The sequence below is a fragment of the Diuraphis noxia genome, unplaced genomic scaffold, assembly GCF_037042655.1.
Source record: "Diuraphis noxia isolate RWA-SAM2 unplaced genomic scaffold, SU_Dnox_SAM2 contig0002, whole genome shotgun sequence".
Lineage (NCBI taxonomy): Eukaryota > Metazoa > Arthropoda > Insecta > Hemiptera > Aphididae > Diuraphis > Diuraphis noxia.
Genome location: NW_028301712.1, coordinates 46,416,908 through 46,437,757, shown reverse-complemented (window position 1 = coordinate 46,437,757; position 20,850 = coordinate 46,416,908). Strand labels below are relative to the sequence as shown.

General features: G+C 30.1%; 1 protein-coding gene across 3 annotated transcripts in view; it reads left to right on the top strand.

Annotated features, from left to right (window-relative positions):
• LOC107169340 (aromatic-L-amino-acid decarboxylase-like) overlaps positions 1–20,335 on the top strand; it is a 47,523-nt gene extending 27,188 nt beyond the window's left edge. Inside the window, exons 2-10 of one of the 3 annotated variants that reach the window (XM_089220519.1) lie at positions 11,688–11,822; positions 12,840–13,074; positions 15,340–15,459; positions 15,609–15,738; positions 16,293–16,553; positions 17,900–18,117; positions 18,946–19,143; positions 19,833–20,171; positions 20,231–20,335. In XM_089220519.1, the coding sequence (XP_089076645.1) occupies positions 11,743–11,822; positions 12,840–13,074; positions 15,340–15,459; positions 15,609–15,738; positions 16,293–16,553; positions 17,900–18,117; positions 18,946–19,143; positions 19,833–20,144 (1,554 nt within the window). In that variant the 5' untranslated portion in view covers positions 11,688–11,742 and the 3' untranslated portion in view covers positions 20,145–20,171; positions 20,231–20,335. Of the gene's footprint in view, positions 1–5,977; positions 6,148–11,687; positions 11,823–12,839; positions 13,075–15,339; positions 15,460–15,608; positions 15,739–16,292; positions 16,554–17,899; positions 18,118–18,945; positions 19,144–19,832 lie in introns of those variants that run through there. The other 2 variants (XM_015519064.2, XM_015519063.2) reach the window with 2 other exon arrangements.
• Positions 20,336–20,850: the final 515 nt, after the last annotated feature.

The window sequence follows — 20,850 nt, the reverse complement described above, 5'->3', positions numbered from 1 at the left end:
AATGCGGATTGTTTTGCGTGAGTCACAAATTGTTTTTCGGTTAGACAAAATAAGAGCACTGCCATCGGCGGGACGTTCATTTCACATATACATAAATTACATAATAGTGTATATTAGGTACGTTAACACTTAATAATACGAATAATCGTTGTTGTACATTTTGTAACATATATATTATATAAATATGTAATATAATGGAAGTATAATAATTATATTTATCGCTAAGGCTTACACACATTATCTGTTTTATATATACATACATTATTATACAACGATCGTTCGGCATGCGATTCGAAAATAGTACGATAATCGATAAGTACGTGTTTTTAAGTCAGAAGAATATAAAATAATCCCAATAAATAATTTGTAATTTTGCAATTTGTTTTATATTATTATTAATTATAATAAATTATATAATATATTGGCTACAAGAATTGCATACCTAAATTATTAAAATTAATGAATCGTTTATTTATCTAGAGAAAAATAGAATAAAAAGAAAGAGGAAAAAACACAATAAACAAATAAATAAGAATACAATTATAATTTTGTATATTATGCAGTTCAGTGTCTTTTAGGTATTTTAGTACATATTGGAGGAACTGGAGCTTAGATTTTCTATTATTAGTTATTACCCATGATGTGTATACTTCTGAGATGGTTTATGATTAGTGATTACCTTTGTCTTTTGTAACAAGTGTGTTTTGTATTTTTCATTTGTTATTGAACTAAAATGACCATTCGTGACCGTGTATTTTATATATTCATAATATTATATAATATGAGAGTTTGCAAGATGATCCCGCATTTGAATCATTTGTAAAAATATATTTTTAAATTACTATTTTTTGGCAATCCATAATATAAATATAAAATTATGATTCGCATATAAATCCGTTCGACCATCTTCACAATTTTCATGTTTATCGACCATGGGTCAAGCGGAAAACACTCATGACATTATATTCGTGTACAATACACGCATTGATATACAGCGATTAAGTTTTTTTTTTTTTTGGAAAATTCAAATTTGGCGTGTGACTGCGAAGTGACGATAATAATAATTTGATATCTCACTGATATCTGTGATAGACAGACTTGCTATGGACTTTTAAGGTTCTCCAATTTCGGTTCAACTACATCTATATGTTATATAAATATATACGAATATGTGCGTTATGTTATATTATATATTTTATTTAAAGAACGTGAATTTCCGTTGCACGTGTAGCATCATAAAAACGGTATTTCGTTACAAATTTACAATCTATAATTTTATATAGATTTATCCTCACAAAAAATCTCGAATTGTATTTCAAAAGTATGGTAATATAACACTATCAGGCATATTATAATAATATGTATTATTACTTTTTCTAATTTGAGATAAGGCATACCTACGTTTTTTTTTTTTAAATCACTTATTAATGCTTTATAATAATAACATGATATAATATAATATGTAAAGTTATTTATAAACTAGAGCTATTTTAAGACAAGTATATTTTTAGAATTTCTTGTTTTTTCTGTCTATTATTAATACAATAATACCTATTACGGGATAATTTTTTTCTAGTATCTATTATATTATTAATAATTAATAGATTATCAGGCTGGTCTTCGAGATTACCGCGAACGTTTGAGCTGTCGTATAAGTGATAAAATGAAATAGTTTTATAGAATGTAATATACAATCAGTTCAAACTAAAAAAACGTTAATTAATATGTGTATAATAAGACAAGTAATAATAAGTGATAATAATGTGTGAATTGCATTCAACTAGGTAATAATTAAATTTTAGTAGAAATTATTGGTAGAAAAAAATGACTATTTAAAAAATTGAATTTTAACACCGCCCTACATACCATAGCTACCACAGGCATTTTATATGATGGAAGTATGTGCAGGAATTTCATAAGTTCAGTTGGTATAAAATCTGAATAATAATATTGAACATTTCTTCGGTGGCAAAACGTGTCAGGTATTCTATGGATTATCTATTTTAAAATGTATACAATGTGCACGAGACGATATACATAATATAATAAAATAATTATATCTACTTGTAAGTGTTAGTCATGGCAAGAATAAAAATAAACATAACATTTTATCGGTTATATTTTATACGTAATATTGTATATAATTAATATTAATTAATATTGTAATATTGTGTTGATAGGTATATAGGGATAGTCAACCTATTGAATTAATATAAGTAGTATATTATTATTATAACAATTATAACATACAATAACATACAATAACACAATATATACTTGTGATGTCGATACAATTACTATGTGTTATTATAATTTATTTAATATATTCATACCATCTTTTACACCTTATTTTTTTTATTAAATTTCCAATAATTACTCGTCGTTCTACGATGATAATAGATAGCAATTTTATTATTTAAGAAACTGAGGAGAAATAACCGAAACATACACAATAAAAATTTTAACCAAATATATTTTTAGGATTATAATATACAAGAGGGTTAAGCCACTTACAGCATGCACTAAAAAGAAACTGTAGCAGGCCTTTTCTCTTAAAAAGCACACTCAAATAAAAACAAAAGTTCAAAAAGAACGAGACCAAAGGTTGAATTCCATAGATTAGATTATTAATAGGTAATTGTGTTTTAATGGTTTTCGAAATTTTGGCAAGAGATGAAAAGAGAATTAGAAATTGGATATTTCATATTTGTGTATTATTGGTGCGCGTTCTGTATTAGTTCAATGGTAAAGTTTACATAATATTATAACTTTAAACTTAAATTTAATATACAAGTATTAAACTGTACGTATAGCACAAGGCAGTGGCGCACAGAGATATTTTAAGAGCACATGCAATTAAAAAAATTTAGCTACCCACCCAATTTTTTATTTATAAAAAATGTTTTCACTTATTATTCACTATAGTTCAAGGAGTTACTTTAGAAATGTTTATTCGACACTCCCTCTTAAGTGCTTGACGTCACTGCTTAAATATGTGGATCATTTTCGAATTTAGTTTATAAATTTATACACTGCATGTCACTGGATCATAGGTAGGTGCATAACTCAGTACATAATTATTATAAAGCATAAAATATATTATGTTGCAATTTGTAAATATATAATATCTATTATCTATCACAATCACAAATACTTACTAATTATTATTAATATTAATTTAACATATTAATTGTGATTAGTATTTTGAATAAAAATAGTAATGTAGGCATGTAGCTATTAATACACGTAGGTACAGCTTTAAGCATTTGAAGATGTTGTAATTTAACTATAATACAATTTTATCATTTATTTTTTTACGATATGGATAATGTTATTTTATGGAATCTTGGACTAAAAAACATTAAACCACTAAATTTAGTATACCTATCTATAAATAATAGCTCAGCACGAGTCAACATGTTGTATAGAATAACATTTTAATGTTCACATCCAGTGAAAATGTTATTTGTCTACGGTAATTTTTCCTGAAGTTACACCAAAACCAAAAACTATTTCGTCGAAAGCCGATTTTGCTTAAAAATTTCAGTTTTTTCCTGCGCTTATGAAAACTACTGGGAATTTCAAATGTTTACTTAACAAATGCACTAACTAGATTTACTTTCTCGTCGGAAAAGATAGTTAAGTTGAAAATCGAAGCTCTTTTGGACTACTTATCGTGTACACAGATTAAAAAAATAAAAAAAAATAAAACACACATCATTGTAAAATCAATACATCCATCGTTTCAGAATCTAAAATACGATATTCAAAGCAAACATTTTAACTGATGATGATAAATGAGTATACCTTAACGACGGGTCCGACGAGACGCTTAAAAAGGAAAATGGAATAAACCAAAAACTCACTATTTACTTACCTGGAAAAAATAATGAAATTCTCATTTCTGTTTTGACTTTAACGGCGTTTTCATTTTTCAAAGATAATTTAAGATGAGCAAACATATGGAAATCAAATATTTTGATAGTAAAAATTACGCGTAGGTATATATTTTCTGTAAGATAGTGCAGGAATGAAGGCTAATCGATTCATTCACGCTTTTATCCTTCCATAGTTCCGCCGTTCACAATATAATATCGTTAGGTATATCTGCTCCAAGTTTCACATTTTAAAAGCACCATGCTTCAGGCGCGGATTCAGGGGGGGGGGGGGTTATGGGTGCTCGGGCACCCCCTGTCATTTAGCCACCAACAAAATAAATTTATCTTATAAATTAAATTATTTGTTATTTTTCAAAATAATAATAATAATAATAATAATATCGGTGCTTTTCGTTATCACCGTCACATACGACAATAATAACTATTATTGTTAATTGTTTTCGAAGTATACTCGTATGAAACAACACGCGTCGACGGCGGAAAGCACCGATAACAATTATTATGGAAAAAAGTTAGCACTAATAAAACAAATAGTAAATGGTAATATTTAAATAAATAGTAAGGTGTAAGAATTTTTTTTTTTTTGAGCACCCCCTGTTAAATTTTTCTGGATCCGCGCATGCCATGCTTACATCATACATTTAAACACTGTTTAGAACAAGACATTGATAGGAACGCTTGAAAGTCGTAAGTAAACACATTAGTTTGATAACGAGTATCATTATTATGATAAATTGTTTATAATTAAATAATAAATACATTTTTGTGTAAACGAATCATTCAGTCGTTGTATAAAAACATTTTCACTTAAATCCGATTTAATTTCCAGTTCAACGTTTTGATATCAACTTTTTTTCTAAAGCTTCTGGTTTAATGGAAATGATCTATTTTGTATATTATGATCATATTTGATTATAAATTATGCAGTTTTCGATTATCCGTTCAAACGAATTCTTATGTGTGATATTATAACGTACACAGTATAGGTAGTCGCAATACGATAGGTTGTCGTTATAATACGACTGCGACGCAGTAAATAAAAAACCATACGACGCGTTTCGTTTCACATAATCAGATGGCCTTCGACGTTGAGAGATAATAATAATGAAACCAATATTTTAATATTTAGTTACTTAAGTATTCAAATTATTTTGAAAAAAGTACTCGGACAAAGTACTTTGAATACTTTCTCAAAGTATCTGTATTTTAAATCAAACACAAATTTTCAAATACTTTTTCTATTTTATTTACTAAAAAGCTTTACATTACTAATTAAATCTCTTAAAATAAAAATAAAATGATAGTACACAACGTGCACGTCATAGTTAGTATTGGTAAGTAAAAAAAAAAAAATTGCATTAATACAAATAAACAATTAATATTTAAAAATTTTTCAAAAGTTATATTTTATGTGTAGATGCCTACATCGTGTAAAGGTAGTATAATTATTGAAAGTTTTCGAAAGTATTCAATTCAAATACGTATTTAAAATAATTTTTTAAATAATCATCTATCTGTACGATAGTACGACTGTAGGTACCTATATAGGCTATACCTATGATATGTACTCAATACTTTAAAAAAGTATATTTTTTAGGGCTAAATAAAACAATAAACTTATTTCCAATATATATATTAACTACTGAAATATCCTGATTCGTTTTCGACGGCATGCTTTCATTTTAATTCTGCGCTGAGAAGAAAATATGCGAGAAAAGTGGACCGTCCGTTATTATTTATTGTTATTATACATTGTTATAGGTACTTAACATCGCATTTATAATAATATAATAATATTATGTATTATGTTAACATAATGACTTGACGTTATAGACGAATTTTAGACATTAAATTATAAATTATAATATTATAATGTGAAGTGTGAACGCATAAATTGACGGCTCTTGAAGCGGGGAGGATCTTAGATGTATATATTCTATGCGTTATTAAGAGGGAGACGGAGACGTGGAGACAATAAAGTGGTGTGTGATAGAATGCGATTGCAGTTTATTATATTTTAAAACATTGTTGGTATTATTATACTGTATTTTATTAGTGATCTATCGGCGTGCGTTTCGAACGGTAAACCAATCAGTTTTTCATTTTCGGTGGATCCGGTATATGGTGTACCTACTACAAAGTAGTATTCGATAAAGCGCGATCGGCAAACGATCATTATCGTCGTAACAACTGCATCATATTTCCTTCAATTATTATACAGGTTATCGTATATTATATTTATTAAAAAGTAAGTACTTCGTTGTTTTTGTAATAATCATACTCGTATTCTTGTTGACTGTAATCCAGAATAATATTATGATGAGTTTGTTTAACTACGATAGTACGATGACGATTAATATAAAATAAATATAAGCAATTTGCTATATTATATAATATTATCATACCGTTTCGCGTAAAGGTAAAACATAATAAGTATGTTATGGAACTTATATTCTTGCAACAATTAATGTACCTATAATATTACACGTACCATTATTGTAATTAAATATAGGTACCAACTGGTTTTTAAATTCCATTATTTTTGCGCACTACAAACGCCACTTCGGAAAGTTCGACGCGCGACTTTGTATAGGTATTATATTTTAATATTATAAACATTATAATGATATTACGCGATCATTTTGTACTCGGTGGTTTTTCCAATATCGTTTAATTTGTAACATTGTTTATTATGCGTTTGAATTTTAAATATTTCAATCGTATTACATGCAAGTCAAATAACTATACTATATTGCAATTCAATAATAACGTTATACGTAGGAACATTTTACGTTTTTGCGTATTATTTCTGTAGGACTTTTATGTGAAAACTTATGATGATATGAACCTATATGTACCTAAACTTTACGAGAATCTGTGAAGAACATCTATAGCTCTGGCCCACGAGAAAAGGAACCAGTGTCCCGACCAAAACTCGTTCGAATTCTTGTAGGCCGACCACAAAACACTTCACTAGTGTTAAAATAATGCACCGTTCTCCGTCGGTTCACTGGTCACGAACGGTAATAGTCGCCTATGCACCACTCAGCTCGCGAAAATCTTGAGCTAGGGGGGGGGAGAGTATAATATTTTACTCTGATCGTACATAGGTGTTATTATTAATTACCTAGTGAAATATAGTAGGCGATGGAAATGTGTTCGTCCAAGCCAACATTTTATTGCCAATTAAGCCCCTATAATTATATACGCAATTTGGGAGAGAGGAGTGAAATTTAGAATCAAAGCTTTGCAAATATTTTGTGACAATACCGACCTATCAATATAATATTATTCTGTAGTAAATAATATAGCATCTGTTATTTATTATTGCTATGGAAGTTTTAAAAATTAAAACTCTTAACATTATATTGCACTATAATAGCTATTATAGCCGGGCCCATGGGCCTGTTTTGAACTATACTAGTGACCAATGTATTTACTAGTAGGCGCATACAATTTTATGTTAAAATTTATTGAACGAATATCTAATATTTTATATAAATAAATGTATTATATCCGAGAGTATAGCCAAGTCGTCCAGGTTAATGATTGTACCAATAGACCAGCCCGCCGGCCAGTGGCCATCAAAAATCTTGCACGATATATAGTTATATGTCACATGTGCATGTGTAGAAAAGTAGAAATATTGTATAATAACGTTTGTAAAATGCTTTATTGAAAAAAATGTTTGTACGTACAGCCGCTACATTTATTTTATGTGTAACAAATAAAAACACGATTTAATTCCAGTACGTATTTTTAGAGGTATTTTTAGCGGTTTCTTTTTACAAAACTTTTCACATTAAAAACGCGTACTTCCATATCTTAGAATAAATAGTTCAAATTAAGCTACAAATTAACTTATTGAATACAAATTGATCCAACTAACTCTGCAATGAAAATGTCACCTATATTATGTATAATTTTATATTTTTTTATATGTACGTCTATACAGTATTGTTGGAATGGTATGTTAGAAAGAGCAGCTGCCCATAGTCCCATACATCATTTAGGGGGCCCGTGCCTTTCTTGGGATTTAATGATGGGATAACAAACTTGTTTATATTAAAATTAAAATTTAATTTAAAAAATCAATTAATTTGTTCATTTTTATTCATTACTACTGAATAATCAATAACGTAAACATTTTAAATTCAAACACATATAAGAAAATACATATAGAAAAACTAGCGATGAATCGTCTATTCGATTGTTTAATATATTCATCATAAAACAATAAGCTATTTAAATTTCTAATTTAAAAACAATTTGAACATTTTTGCAATTTTGATGAATTTCAGAAAAGATGAAATTGTTTGATGTCAAAAACTCACACATCATTATAAATACAATACATTAGCCTATTACACATTCCCTACGCTCTCTTAACAGTACATAATAAATATTGAAGAGTTTACGTTTAAAATTATTCTGTTTAATTGTATGCGTAAAAATATGTTTTTAGTAAATAGCCAACAAAAATATTATAATATAGGTAACCATTGTATTTCCAATGGCATACCAACAACTTACCATCATTTTAATCCGTTCGATTTTCTACGCGGTCAAACACCTCTCGTGTAACATTAAATTACAAAATTATAGCATGATAATATTATATAATGGAATAATAACACTATTAGTGTATTATTGTAGTATTTGTCGTGTGTTTTATATATAGAAAACAATTAAGTGGGGGTAAACGGAGCGAGCAAAACAAAAAAAAAATGCAAAGAAAAAAGTCAAAGCGTTTACGATATAAAAACGCCTTTCGTTACCCCGTTAACGAGGACGATCAATCGCACATCGGCAGATGCGGATCGTGGGTCGAGATGATTTTGACTAATGGCCGCGTCGTTGACACACGTCGAGCCCGCTTTTTACCCTCAACCTCCATACAGCCTTTAGAAATTCCCTTGAAGGGTCGAAACCACAGTTTTATGTATTCCCCACACACACTCACCAGTATTCATATAGAATGTCGGTGTGGGGAAGGTCGAGCAAATAACGATATAGTATCTGCGGATGAGTCGGAACAGCAGACTCTCATTGTTTCTGGTACGTGTGTGAGACGTGTTGAAGGTAGTAGACGTGGGAGAGGGAAGGGTTATATAATTTTATTCAGGTTAAAAATTTAATAATCAGTAACATTAAAATATGTTGTAGTAATGTTATGATTAGAGATGTATCCAACAGCAGTACCAAATATGAAAAAATAAATGTTTTACTGATCTAAAAAACTTAAAAACGATATAGGCATATACATAATTATATTAGCATTTATTCGTAAGCGTATGTCTCTAAAATTATGTGTATGAATTTACAAGTGCTTACACGAGGTAAATCTAATTAAAACCTAAAACTTTTATTACAAATAACAATGTTATATGAATAGTTTTAAAAATATATACACTTTTTCTTTTAGATCTAAAATGTAATAAAAATAACCTATAAATGTAAAAAATTATAATACATTATAATAAATGTCGCAAAAAAAAAAAAAAATCAAAATCAAAATCAAATGTATATAGTCTGAGTCAATGAAGCACGAATCTGTAAATTTGTAATTTGTAGGTTAGCATTGTCTAAGATTAAAGGGAAAAAACTGCAAAAGTCATCAAAATCCTACAGCTATATATATCAATAGTTATTGAATCGCGAAACATTTTTTCTTCTGACATCATTACTCGTCACGATGATCATTAGTGGACATAGTCACCAGAAATTTCTGGATTTCCTTATACAGTATTATATATTTTTAGTATTTTTTTACGATAGCGTGTCTCAAATAACGTCTCCGAATCAAACGTTGGTAGTATGCAATTTTATTTTAAAAAGCAACCCATATTTCGTCATTGCCGCGACTAGTGACTGTTCCGTTTTGTCGAACGAATTAAAAAAATTACGTCACCATAGTCGTAATTCAAAAATCTTGTCAGCGGACATCAAAATCAGCAATATGCGTTTATTTTTTAAGTATAAAGGCCCATCGCCACACGAGCTGTTCTTTATCATCGACGGGGAAGTTGTATTTTTTGTCACCGTGGTTAGCGTAGATACTACTGTACTCAGCTTTTCTGCAGGATGGTTAGAGGCCCCCACTTTTGTATAAGCTGACATGTTGGTGAATAAACGATACAGGAACGGGTGGCAGTATTGTGATGAGCAGTTTCCACCCGTTTCTGATTTTTGAACAGGAAAAAAAGGTACTACTGTACTACAATTTATTGCTGCGTCGCGTATAATTAATTTAATATTTAAAATGTTGTAGTGAAATGGTTATAATAATATCATGTTGTAGTTAGACGATTATAATAATTCGGACGATATTAATAATAATAATAATTATAATGAATATTATCTTTCGACTGCTGTTGAATTGTTATCCTATATAGGAACGCTGCAGCGTGGTAGGACCGCCTTTGTCGGCGTGGTGCCACGCTATTTTAACTTTTTTTTTTAATCATAATATAGTGTATAGTATGGACCTTGATGATTTTTTTCCATTTTCTTTTTGCAGCATCATTATAGTGCCGCATATTATGTCATTGTACACGTCCATTGATCGCACAACCTTTTCCAGTGAAACAAAAACCAAACGCGTCCTTAACATGACTTTGAATTAATACGTTTCGTACCGACTTGAACCCTGTACACACACATACACATGGCCACGCGATATAAAGTTCGTTGATTCTAAAAACAACAATACGTGTTCATAAAGTATGTTTTAAAACGATGTACTTAATATGCAGTTCATTGGAAATGTATGCATTATATATATTGCTGGAATTCAGATGCCATAGCAATAATAAAATATAATAATTAGCGTTATCCTTGAAAGTCTACCAATATTTTTTGTCAAACGCAAAGACATTTCGATACATTGATATACATGTGATTAAATCTCTACATAAACGCTCTATATAGTTCATTAAGTACAGCTGCAATACGATGACAACAGAAACGCATTTCCATTTCATTACAGTTAATATTGTACTCACTAAACACTAATCATTATAGTTATCATAATATGACGACATATTTTATTATATTGTATAATATCACAGTATGTAGTATGTACTATGTATAGCCTGTATGTACCTACCAATATTATAATATTATGATCTAAATTCGTGGTATCGTAATTGTTTTAAAACATATTCACTGTTTGATGACATTAATATTATATGTGATTAAAAGTCGAGAGAAATCATTGAAATCATGCACGTGCATGGTGTGCGATTATACCTAAAGTTTTTTTTCGTGATAAACCTTACCAGCTGTTAAGTTGTATGCTAGTATGTAGCCAATGGGGTTTTAAGGAAACAAACAGTACGATACGTTTGGTGTATCTTTAGGTCACACGTAAACACTTATCAGTTATCACTAATCACATTAGATTAAGATGTTAAATCTAAACACGCATATTTCTCCGGTCTAGTCCTGCCAGTTGTCCGTCTTTACTACCCTTCTCAAAATTCTCTATATAGGGCATCTGATAAAAAATTGAAAAATCAGCTTAAAAAAATAAGAAATTAGATAATAACATGGAAATAACTCATTGAAGAGACTTTTAGTAGAGGAACTTTACTTTTTTCATTTAATATGTTTAAAATTTGTTTATACAGTTAAATTGTTTTATCGCTGAAAAATACTAAAATACCGATACTTATAATATATGTAGATATACGGTAATCATGTGCCAGCGTCGTAGATATAGTTCTATTCTTTCGTTTTCAGAAACAAAAACGTTAATTATTATTTACTATGTTATATGTTGCACAGGTAATAATATTGTTTATGCTCCGTTCCCTGGAAAGTAATTGAAAATAAATCAAAAATGGATTCCGAAACGTTCAGAGAATGTGGGAAGATGGTCATCGACTACATTGCAGACTACTTAGACAACATCCGAGACAGGTATAGAAAAGACTAGGTACCTATTTTAGTCGTCGCAATTGCCACATTATTATAATATGTTATATCACGTGAAACAAAAAAAAAAAAAAAAATCAGAATCGTTTGATTAATTTATCGTCGGAGATAAAAGGGGAGGTGGAACATAATATATTATCTGGTGAATAGCCCTGAATAATGTATTACCTATAGGTATATAAGATATTATTTTAAACCTTATTGTCTACTTCAGTGGTCTTCAATCACTTTGGACTCATGACCCACTTTTTTAGGCTTACATTTTTTGTGAGCCACGTAAGCTTTGTAAAAAAGCTTAAATTGCCTTATGCTTTGCAATATTACTATTACGTTTTAGTAAGTAGAATATTTAATTATAACTAGATAGAATTCATATGAAAATATAAAATAAAATAAAAATATGACACAAAAGATTTAATGTGAACTTTTTCCTTGAGTGTTTTCACATAGGTAATAAATTCCACCTTGGATCAATTTGACTAAGCGCGATCCGTAAACCATCTTCAGTTTCAAGTCTATTTCTTTTAGACGTTTTAAAATGTTCCATAGTATAATAGGACTCTAACGATAACAATGTATATTAATTCTATAAGACTATAAATAACACAGTTTATTCGTAAATTCTTATCTCAATATCTTACTGCGTAGAATTATACCAGTGTAATATGAAACATTATACTTGATACCTATCCATTACGATTATAATATTTTTTATTTTTTTTTATTTACCTTAGGTATATAGCTTTATACATTTAATTTTTATTTTAAAAATACGATTTATCGCGACCCAATTTTAAAGCTTACGCGACCTAAAAATGGGTCTCGACTCACCGGTTGAATACCACTGGTCTACTTAAAGTTATATCTCGGAGATTTTAATAATCTCAAAGGGTTCGAAATAGTAATACATAATGTGTACACACCAGCTAGCTGATAAAATAATCACCGTAGTGTTACCTAAATTGTTTTTTATTTTAATTATAAAAAATACACTCGTTTCAGGCCCGTCTTGTCCACCGTCAAACCGGGATATCTTTATGAATTAGTGCCGCCCGAGGCTCCGATTAAAGGTGAAGATTGGAAGACGGTGTTGGCCGACGTGGAGAACATAATCATGCCTGGCATTACACACTGGCACTCACCGCAGTTTCATGCGTATTTCCCGACCGGAGACTCTTATCCTGCCATCATCGGTGACATGCTGAGCAGCGGAATCGGATCTATAGGATTTTCTTGGGTACGGAGGCATATGCATGATAATTAAAACGCGTCGTTTTGAAAGCGGGAAAAGGCATTTCGATGTTATTTGAAAGAAATTGACTTCAGGAAAGTATAATACGGCTACAACGAATGGTTTCAGAAAATTTTTGAATCGTGCTCATTTTAGTGACCATTGATAGATACAAATTATACACGATTCCGAAAAAATTACAAATATATTACCTATTGAAACGTCCATGTGAATTAGATGTATGCATGCCTTTTGAAAACAAGACTTTTAAAAACATGATTTAAGTTACGAACATCAAACATGATTACACTGCACGTTTTTGGTCTTATGAATTTTCGTATTTTATGTTATGTTCTAGACTTATGGTTTATTTTCTTATGATTAGAAATATATTTTGAAATTATTTCAGATTTTGAAGTAAGTATTGAAAGTCATAATTGTCGTTTTTTTTTAGTAAGGTGCAGAATTATCAAATATCAAAAGTGAATTCATTTAGTAAAAATTTTTCTAAGAAAATAATACATCAAATTTAAATTATAGTATTATAATTTTAGTACTCATTATTATTGCATAAAGATAGGGTAAGATATTTCAAAAAAAAATTAATATATCAACTAGTCAACTTTGGTTTTCTTGACTTTTAGTTACTTTTAAATTATAATTTTCATAAATTATAGATTATAAGAGCAAAACTAAGTGTAAAGGTATAAAAAATCAATTGGAATCATAATATGTTATATGCATGTAATTTGCGGAATCGTGTTTGTGCATAAAATGGTTATTATTATTTTAATCTCTAATGTATAGAACTGTATCGTTTTATATATGGGCTATTATTAGGAAGGGTTAAACGAATTACCTTCAAGTTGTAGCCTGTAGGGCACTAGATATTTTTCATAACATTATAGTTGGTCGTTTTTTTTTTTAGAATTTACGGGTGTGCTTTATACAATATTCATCTACACAATTAATGTCGTCATGTGATTATCATAAAAATTTAAATCTAAAGCTGTTATATTATATTTCAAGCTTTTCGTAGTCCAAAATGATCATTGCATACTCATAGGTCATCATAATTATAATAATATAAATATACGTAATACATTGATAATGTAAATTATAATAATTATATTATATTTATACATATTCTCACGAGAATTTAATAATTTATTATTCTGGTAATAGCCACCTTTAATTAATTAGTATTCGTCGAATACTGAAGTTTGACTGTACATAGTTTTTTCATATAAAATGTATTATATATTTCATCATGTTTATTGTAAAAATTGTTTATTACCAAAATAGTAGGCAACTTCATTCCACCGCGCGTGGGACAAAACGTATACGTTCTTTATGATACATTATTAATTATGAGGCATGTGTTCGTGAATTTTAATGTACCATTAATAATAGAATAGTTTAAGATATAGAGAACACTGCTGTTTCAGCCTTTAGTTTTCCGTGAAAAATGACAAAGTTCAAGTAGTCTAAATTGTTTATAGCCACTATACCAACAGAAAAAAAAATCAAAAACAAGTCTTAAACTTTTCTCAGGGCGCCTTATGATACAATACAAATTATAACTTTTTGTCAACAAATAACTCTCTTATAATAAAATATACGTGTTACTCTGTATTTTTTCTATAATTTTAATCTGCAGCTAATTTACCTGAGATAAATGTAATTAGAATGTAATTATTAAAGTTATGTCAATTATATTTTAACAATAATGAACCATTGTAAAAATCTTTAAAGTATTTATCTGTGTATATTATATTACTCTTATTTTGTTTTAGTCTAAGATAATATTTTTTGTATAATATAAACAAAAATCATTACTCTTAAGTGATCAAATTTTTAATATATTTTTATCATTTCTATAATTTGGTAGATTGACAAGTTAGTTTACATAAATTACATTTTGTTTTTAATCTTCAAAAAGATAATACACAATGACCAACAATTTGAAAAAACCTAAACAAGTCCGAATAATTTTTGTTCAAATAATGACGTTACGAAAATTACTTTTTGTTTTGCGATATTAACCAAAGTTTGAATTGTAGTTGAAATTATGTGACGGGTGTAATTAATTCAAAAGTTTCAAAAAGTTAAAACGTCACTTTTGAACTTTCTGACAGAGTTCAAAGCTTTATGTACTAGTGCCATATTTCTGCTCAAGTACATAAAATAGGTTACTATAATCTCCGAATCCTACGATACAAAACAAGAATATTATATTATTGTCATTTAAAAATGTCTTTTGTTCCACAGATTACGAGTCCAGCGTGTACCGAACTCGAAGTGCAAGTTATGAATTGGTTTGGGAAAATCTTGGACTTGCCGAAAGAATTTTTGAACGAGTCCAAAGGGCCCGGTGGTGGCGTCCTTCAGGTATTTATATATATATAAATAATAATAATAATTACTTTTACTTCTATCGTATTTATTTTATTCCAAAAAAAAAAAAATGATCGTTTTTATCGACCATGCAATAAAATAAATAAAAATTGATAATATATACATATCGTTCACGCCTGCAGGGTAGTGCCAGCGAATCCACATTCGTGTGCCTGTTAGCAGCCAAAGACCGCACGACGAAACGAATCAAATCACTCCACCCGAATATGACCGACGGTGAAATCAAGGCAAAACTGGTAGCCTACACTTCCGGTAAGTTTTCGTCAGACACTCTACACATTATAAAGCGCGATAGATAATATTATATTATAATACGATTGTAGGACGATCGACGGGGGTTTTAATCGATTTCGCCGTTTTATTTAAAAAAAAAATTACTTGCTGTTGTTAATTGTTCGTTGCGATATTTATATTGATGAAGATTTTAGAATTAAATTTAAATGTTCTACGAATGGCGATTATCACAGAAGTTTTTTGTTCCTCATCATAAATTTTTAGTAAAAGTGTATGATAAAATACAAGGCTGTAGCCACTAGCCAGTAAACAATTCGCGGGTTGGGAGTGTATGTTTGTAAAAAAAATGTAGGGTGGGTTTGATCACTAAACCCATCCATGGTTACGGTCTTGCAACATACGAGTCAGCGGAATCGACATGTATTATTAAAAAGTTCGGCGGAGTCGATATAGCCGGCGCAATAAAGATAAAGATATTTTGGGCGGAATCGATACACGACCGATCGATTACGATTACTCTTTTTTATTTTAATAAAACTGTGCGTGTACTCGCCGCGTCCATATAAATATAGATCAGTCCAATTCGAGCGTGGAGAAAGCCGGTCTCTTGGGATCGATGCCAATGAGGATGCTCAAGGCGGACAAGAGCGGTCGGATGACCGGGTTCATACTATCCGAAGCCATAGCTGAAGATGTCTCCAAAGGGTTGATACCATGTTACGTGGTCGCCACGTTGGGAACCACTGGCATTTGCGCGTTTGACAATTTGGAGGAGCTCGGGCCCATCTGCAACGAAAACAACATTTGGCTGCACGTCGACGCCGCTTACGCAGGTACATGAGCTACTGCCGCTAGGTACCTATACCTTTTTTTTTGTGTTGGAACCACAGCGCTACAGGGGGGTACTTCACCCGGTTGGGTCGTCCTTCCCATGCATCCGTATCATATATTTACATGACAAATACAACAGATTACAGCAATTAAACTTAACTAAGGCAGTAGCCTTTACATACACTGGAGGGCTCTACCCCTCCAACTTTCGCCGTTGGCACACAATATATTTTGCTTAACTAATGTGTCTTTGCGATGTTCTTTGTGATGCGCTTTCTTCTTCCTCCTTCGTGGAGAGCACTTTGGTTATGTACTGCTTAACAAGGGTCCAGTTTTCCCGGCTCTCCAACATTTTTGAGACGACGGTGTCTGGCTCCAGATCCGCTCCAAGTGTCACACATATCTCCCTCCTTGTCTGCCACCACCTGTCGCAGACGAATAACGTGTGTTCGGCATCGTCTTCCTTTGCTCCGCAGTCCAGGTACCTATACCTACGACGATTTGAATGAGATTTTAAATAGCTATATAATTTTTCAAGTTGTAGATATGTAAAAGTGTAAAACTTTTAAAATAGATTTTTTTTCGTCATAACAATTATATTTTTAGTCTTTGATGTCTTTGCAATATTACTTAGTGACTTACATATTTTTAACCTTTGAATGTATTGTTGGATAAAAAATAAACTATTGATCAATCAATCGATAAAACTGATACTTTCCGGATTAACCAATTAATGTTTGTAGCTACTGCCTACTATAGTGGTCCGGGTTCGTGGGTCTTCACTGTTATAAAAATAGTATTATATGTCTTATCTATAAATACAAATTTCAATATTGTATCGTTGCCCGCCTTAAGATGTTTATCACTATCTCGTTCGCAGTGTTATATAAAATTCCAGATAAGCAAACGTATTTTTTATTTGGAAATTTGGTAGAATGATTTAAGGTATGTATAACTATTAACATTTTTCAATTTTATATAGTCTGTGATTATATTGGTATATTAAATATCTGAAAATATATTAAAATGTCTGAAAAATAAGCCAATTGACATATATATATATATATATATATTATATATATATTATGATGTATATTATTTATGTAACATGAAACTATATTGTGTTACTAATAAGTAATAGGATACATAATTATCGTTCCTATATTTTAAAGGCTGGTGTGCTGAATTCACTTTTTATAGAATTGTGGGCGATAATATTGCATTGATGAAATGTTACATATTATTTCTTATTGTTCGGAAGAATGCATTTTTTTAATTTCATAATAATATTTGTATTAATTACTGTATTTTCTGGTGTGTGTCTTTCGTATAACATCATTATCAATAGGTGCCGCATTCGTGTTACCGGAATACAGATATCTGATGGCGGGAGTGCAATTTGCGGACTCGTTCGACGTCAATTTGCATAAGTGGCTCTTGGTGAACTTTGACTGTTCAGCCTTGTGGGTGAAGAACTCAACTTATTTAGTTGATGCGTTTAACGTGGACCGAGTTTACTTGAAGCACCGCTACCAGAGTCTGGATCCCCAAGTTCCGGATTACAGAGTAAGAACTATATGATTATATTTATATAAATGATTATATTAATATTTAATATATCAAAATGTTACCTATGCATTACCTATGAATATATCAAAATATTATTAGTTGCAGTTATTGTGTTTTATAAATTATTACGGTTGGTAAATAATATTGCACAGGAGTGCGACAAAAATAGCTTGTAGAAGGATCTTATTCGAGATGTAAAGGAAAATAAATATAAATTATAATATGTTATGTAATCACGATGGCGTGACCGTGTTTTATAACTCTGAATTGCATACTACAAGGGAATCTTTATAATAATGTTATGCTGCATGTTGTCTAAAATATACGTTAGATAGTTCTGTAGGTATGTAATATATATTCGACTTAAACTAACAATTTGTTAGTAACCAACGCCTATTGGTCGTTTGTTTGAGTCATTTGTAACAAATCATTATTCTTACAATTTCATTACAAATAACAGTAAGGCATATTTTTTATTTCCTTTAAAAGTATTTTTTATTAAATTATGTTAAATAATACATCTTAATTGCATGTAACATGCAAATGTATTCAATATTATAGAATTAAATTCTTACCTAATATATTAAACAGGAGAACACGTTTTTTAAACAATTTTTATTTAATTATTGAAAAAAGTTGTTCAACATATTATATTTTTTTTTATAAAGAAAAAATACATGTATTGTAAGGAGAAATTAAATAAATAATTTGTAATTTAACATTTTTTTCATTGTTCCCTCAGTTGTTTGTTTCAATTTTATCATTTGTATTATATACTTTGTTAAATTACCGTCATATATCAACTCAGTCATTTTGATAATATAGCATTGGCAAATACCGTTGGGCCGAAGGTTCAGATCATTGAAAATGTGGTTCGTGCTAAGACTGTATGGCGTGGAGGGTCTACAGGCACACATCAAAAAGCAGGTTCAATTGGCTGACTTATTTGGGAAGTTCGTCAACCAAGACCCAAGGTTCGAAGTCGTTACCGTCACCATGGGACTGGTTTGCTTTCGATTGAAGGTACAACATTAAAAAACGTTTAACACGAATTATTATTATATAAATATCGCCCGAGTAAAAGAATTTTTGTTTTTATTGAAACGTATATTCGATATAGATATAACAGCAAAAACTGTTTGGGCTTCTCAAACTTTATTCCTTAATCACGATACCTTTAATTTATTCAAATAAATGTCCAAATTCACTATTCAATATTATGTATTACACAAATCGAAATATAATATTATTTGAGAACATATTTAAAAAAAAAAAACGAAATTTGTATAAATGAAACAATAAAAGATCCAAAATATTTTGAAAATAAAAAATAAATCTGTCGTGTCTATAAAATGCTATTAAAAATATTAAGTGAAATTTGATACGGTTATTAATTTTAAAATCAAATCAATGTATCATATTATTGTTAGAAGTAGGTATTGAATAAAATCACGTAAATATTATTCACGTTTCAGTAATTTATTTTTAGTATTTTCAATTAAGTAATTTTCCAATTTTCACCTAGAAACTAATCCCTGCAAAAAGAAAGCTTAAATATTTTGTACTGCTCTTAAATGTGATATGGTAAAAAAAAAAAGAACATCGGTGTGAATCCATTACGTTCCGCTCGGAATCCAAAATTTCACTGCAGTTACAAAGCGTCTTTGCACTGATATGTCTTAACTTATAGCCATTGTCATCACCTGTTGCAGGGTGACAACGTCTTGACAAAAAACCTTCACGAGCGACTGATGGCGAGTGGACAAATATACCTGGTCACGGCCACCGTCCGGTCGAGGTTGGTCATACGGTTTGTGGTCTGTAGCCGACTGACGGAAGAAGTCGACGTGCAGTTCGCGTGGAACGAGATACGCGCGCAGGCTGACCGCGTGGAAGGTGAACGCGACATGGTGCCCACAAACATTTGCAACAGCCGTACAGGAGCGTGGCCTAAAGACAAGGCGGACTGCGAGGAACTCACCGCTGCCACTCCAATTGTAGTCAAGTCTCTGACCAAAGGATGAGTTTAGATTAGATATAATAATATATAGGTAGTTATTGTATTCATAATATTATATATTATACACTCATTGGTGTCGTTATTATTTAGGATTGAGACGTATGAGACGCATCGTTAACGTCATTTCGATTAAGTATCTATATTATGTACTGTATTTACGTAAAAATAAAAATATTCAAGACATTTTGTTCTGAATTTATTTGCTTATTCAATGGGTGTCAGCACTTAAAACATAAAATATTCTTAAACAATAAATATGTATCAATAAAAATATCAAAAGAAGAATGTTCGTGTCATACACGATAAGTCGATATAATTTTATAAATTATAATAATATATAAAGATTTGATTGTTAGATCGTTTTAACTGGTAATTGTTTGGTCTTTTATTTCCATACATTAAAAAAAAAAAAATGTTTAGATATTTATTTTTGTAATATTTTATGATGTCCTATGTATCCGTAACCAAGTAATATTAGATTATTGATTATCTATATGATTATACGTAATATTTTCATCATAAACAATATACATAATATAGAGTATAGACAGCAATTTACGTCTTATTGTTTACGGAAATCACGAACTGTTACAAATTTGATGTACCTACATAGGTACCTATGTGCTTGTTTGAATTTTGTCGAATATTAATATTAATACATTTACATTAGAAAACATTAATAATAAGTTATTTAGTAAATTATTCCAATA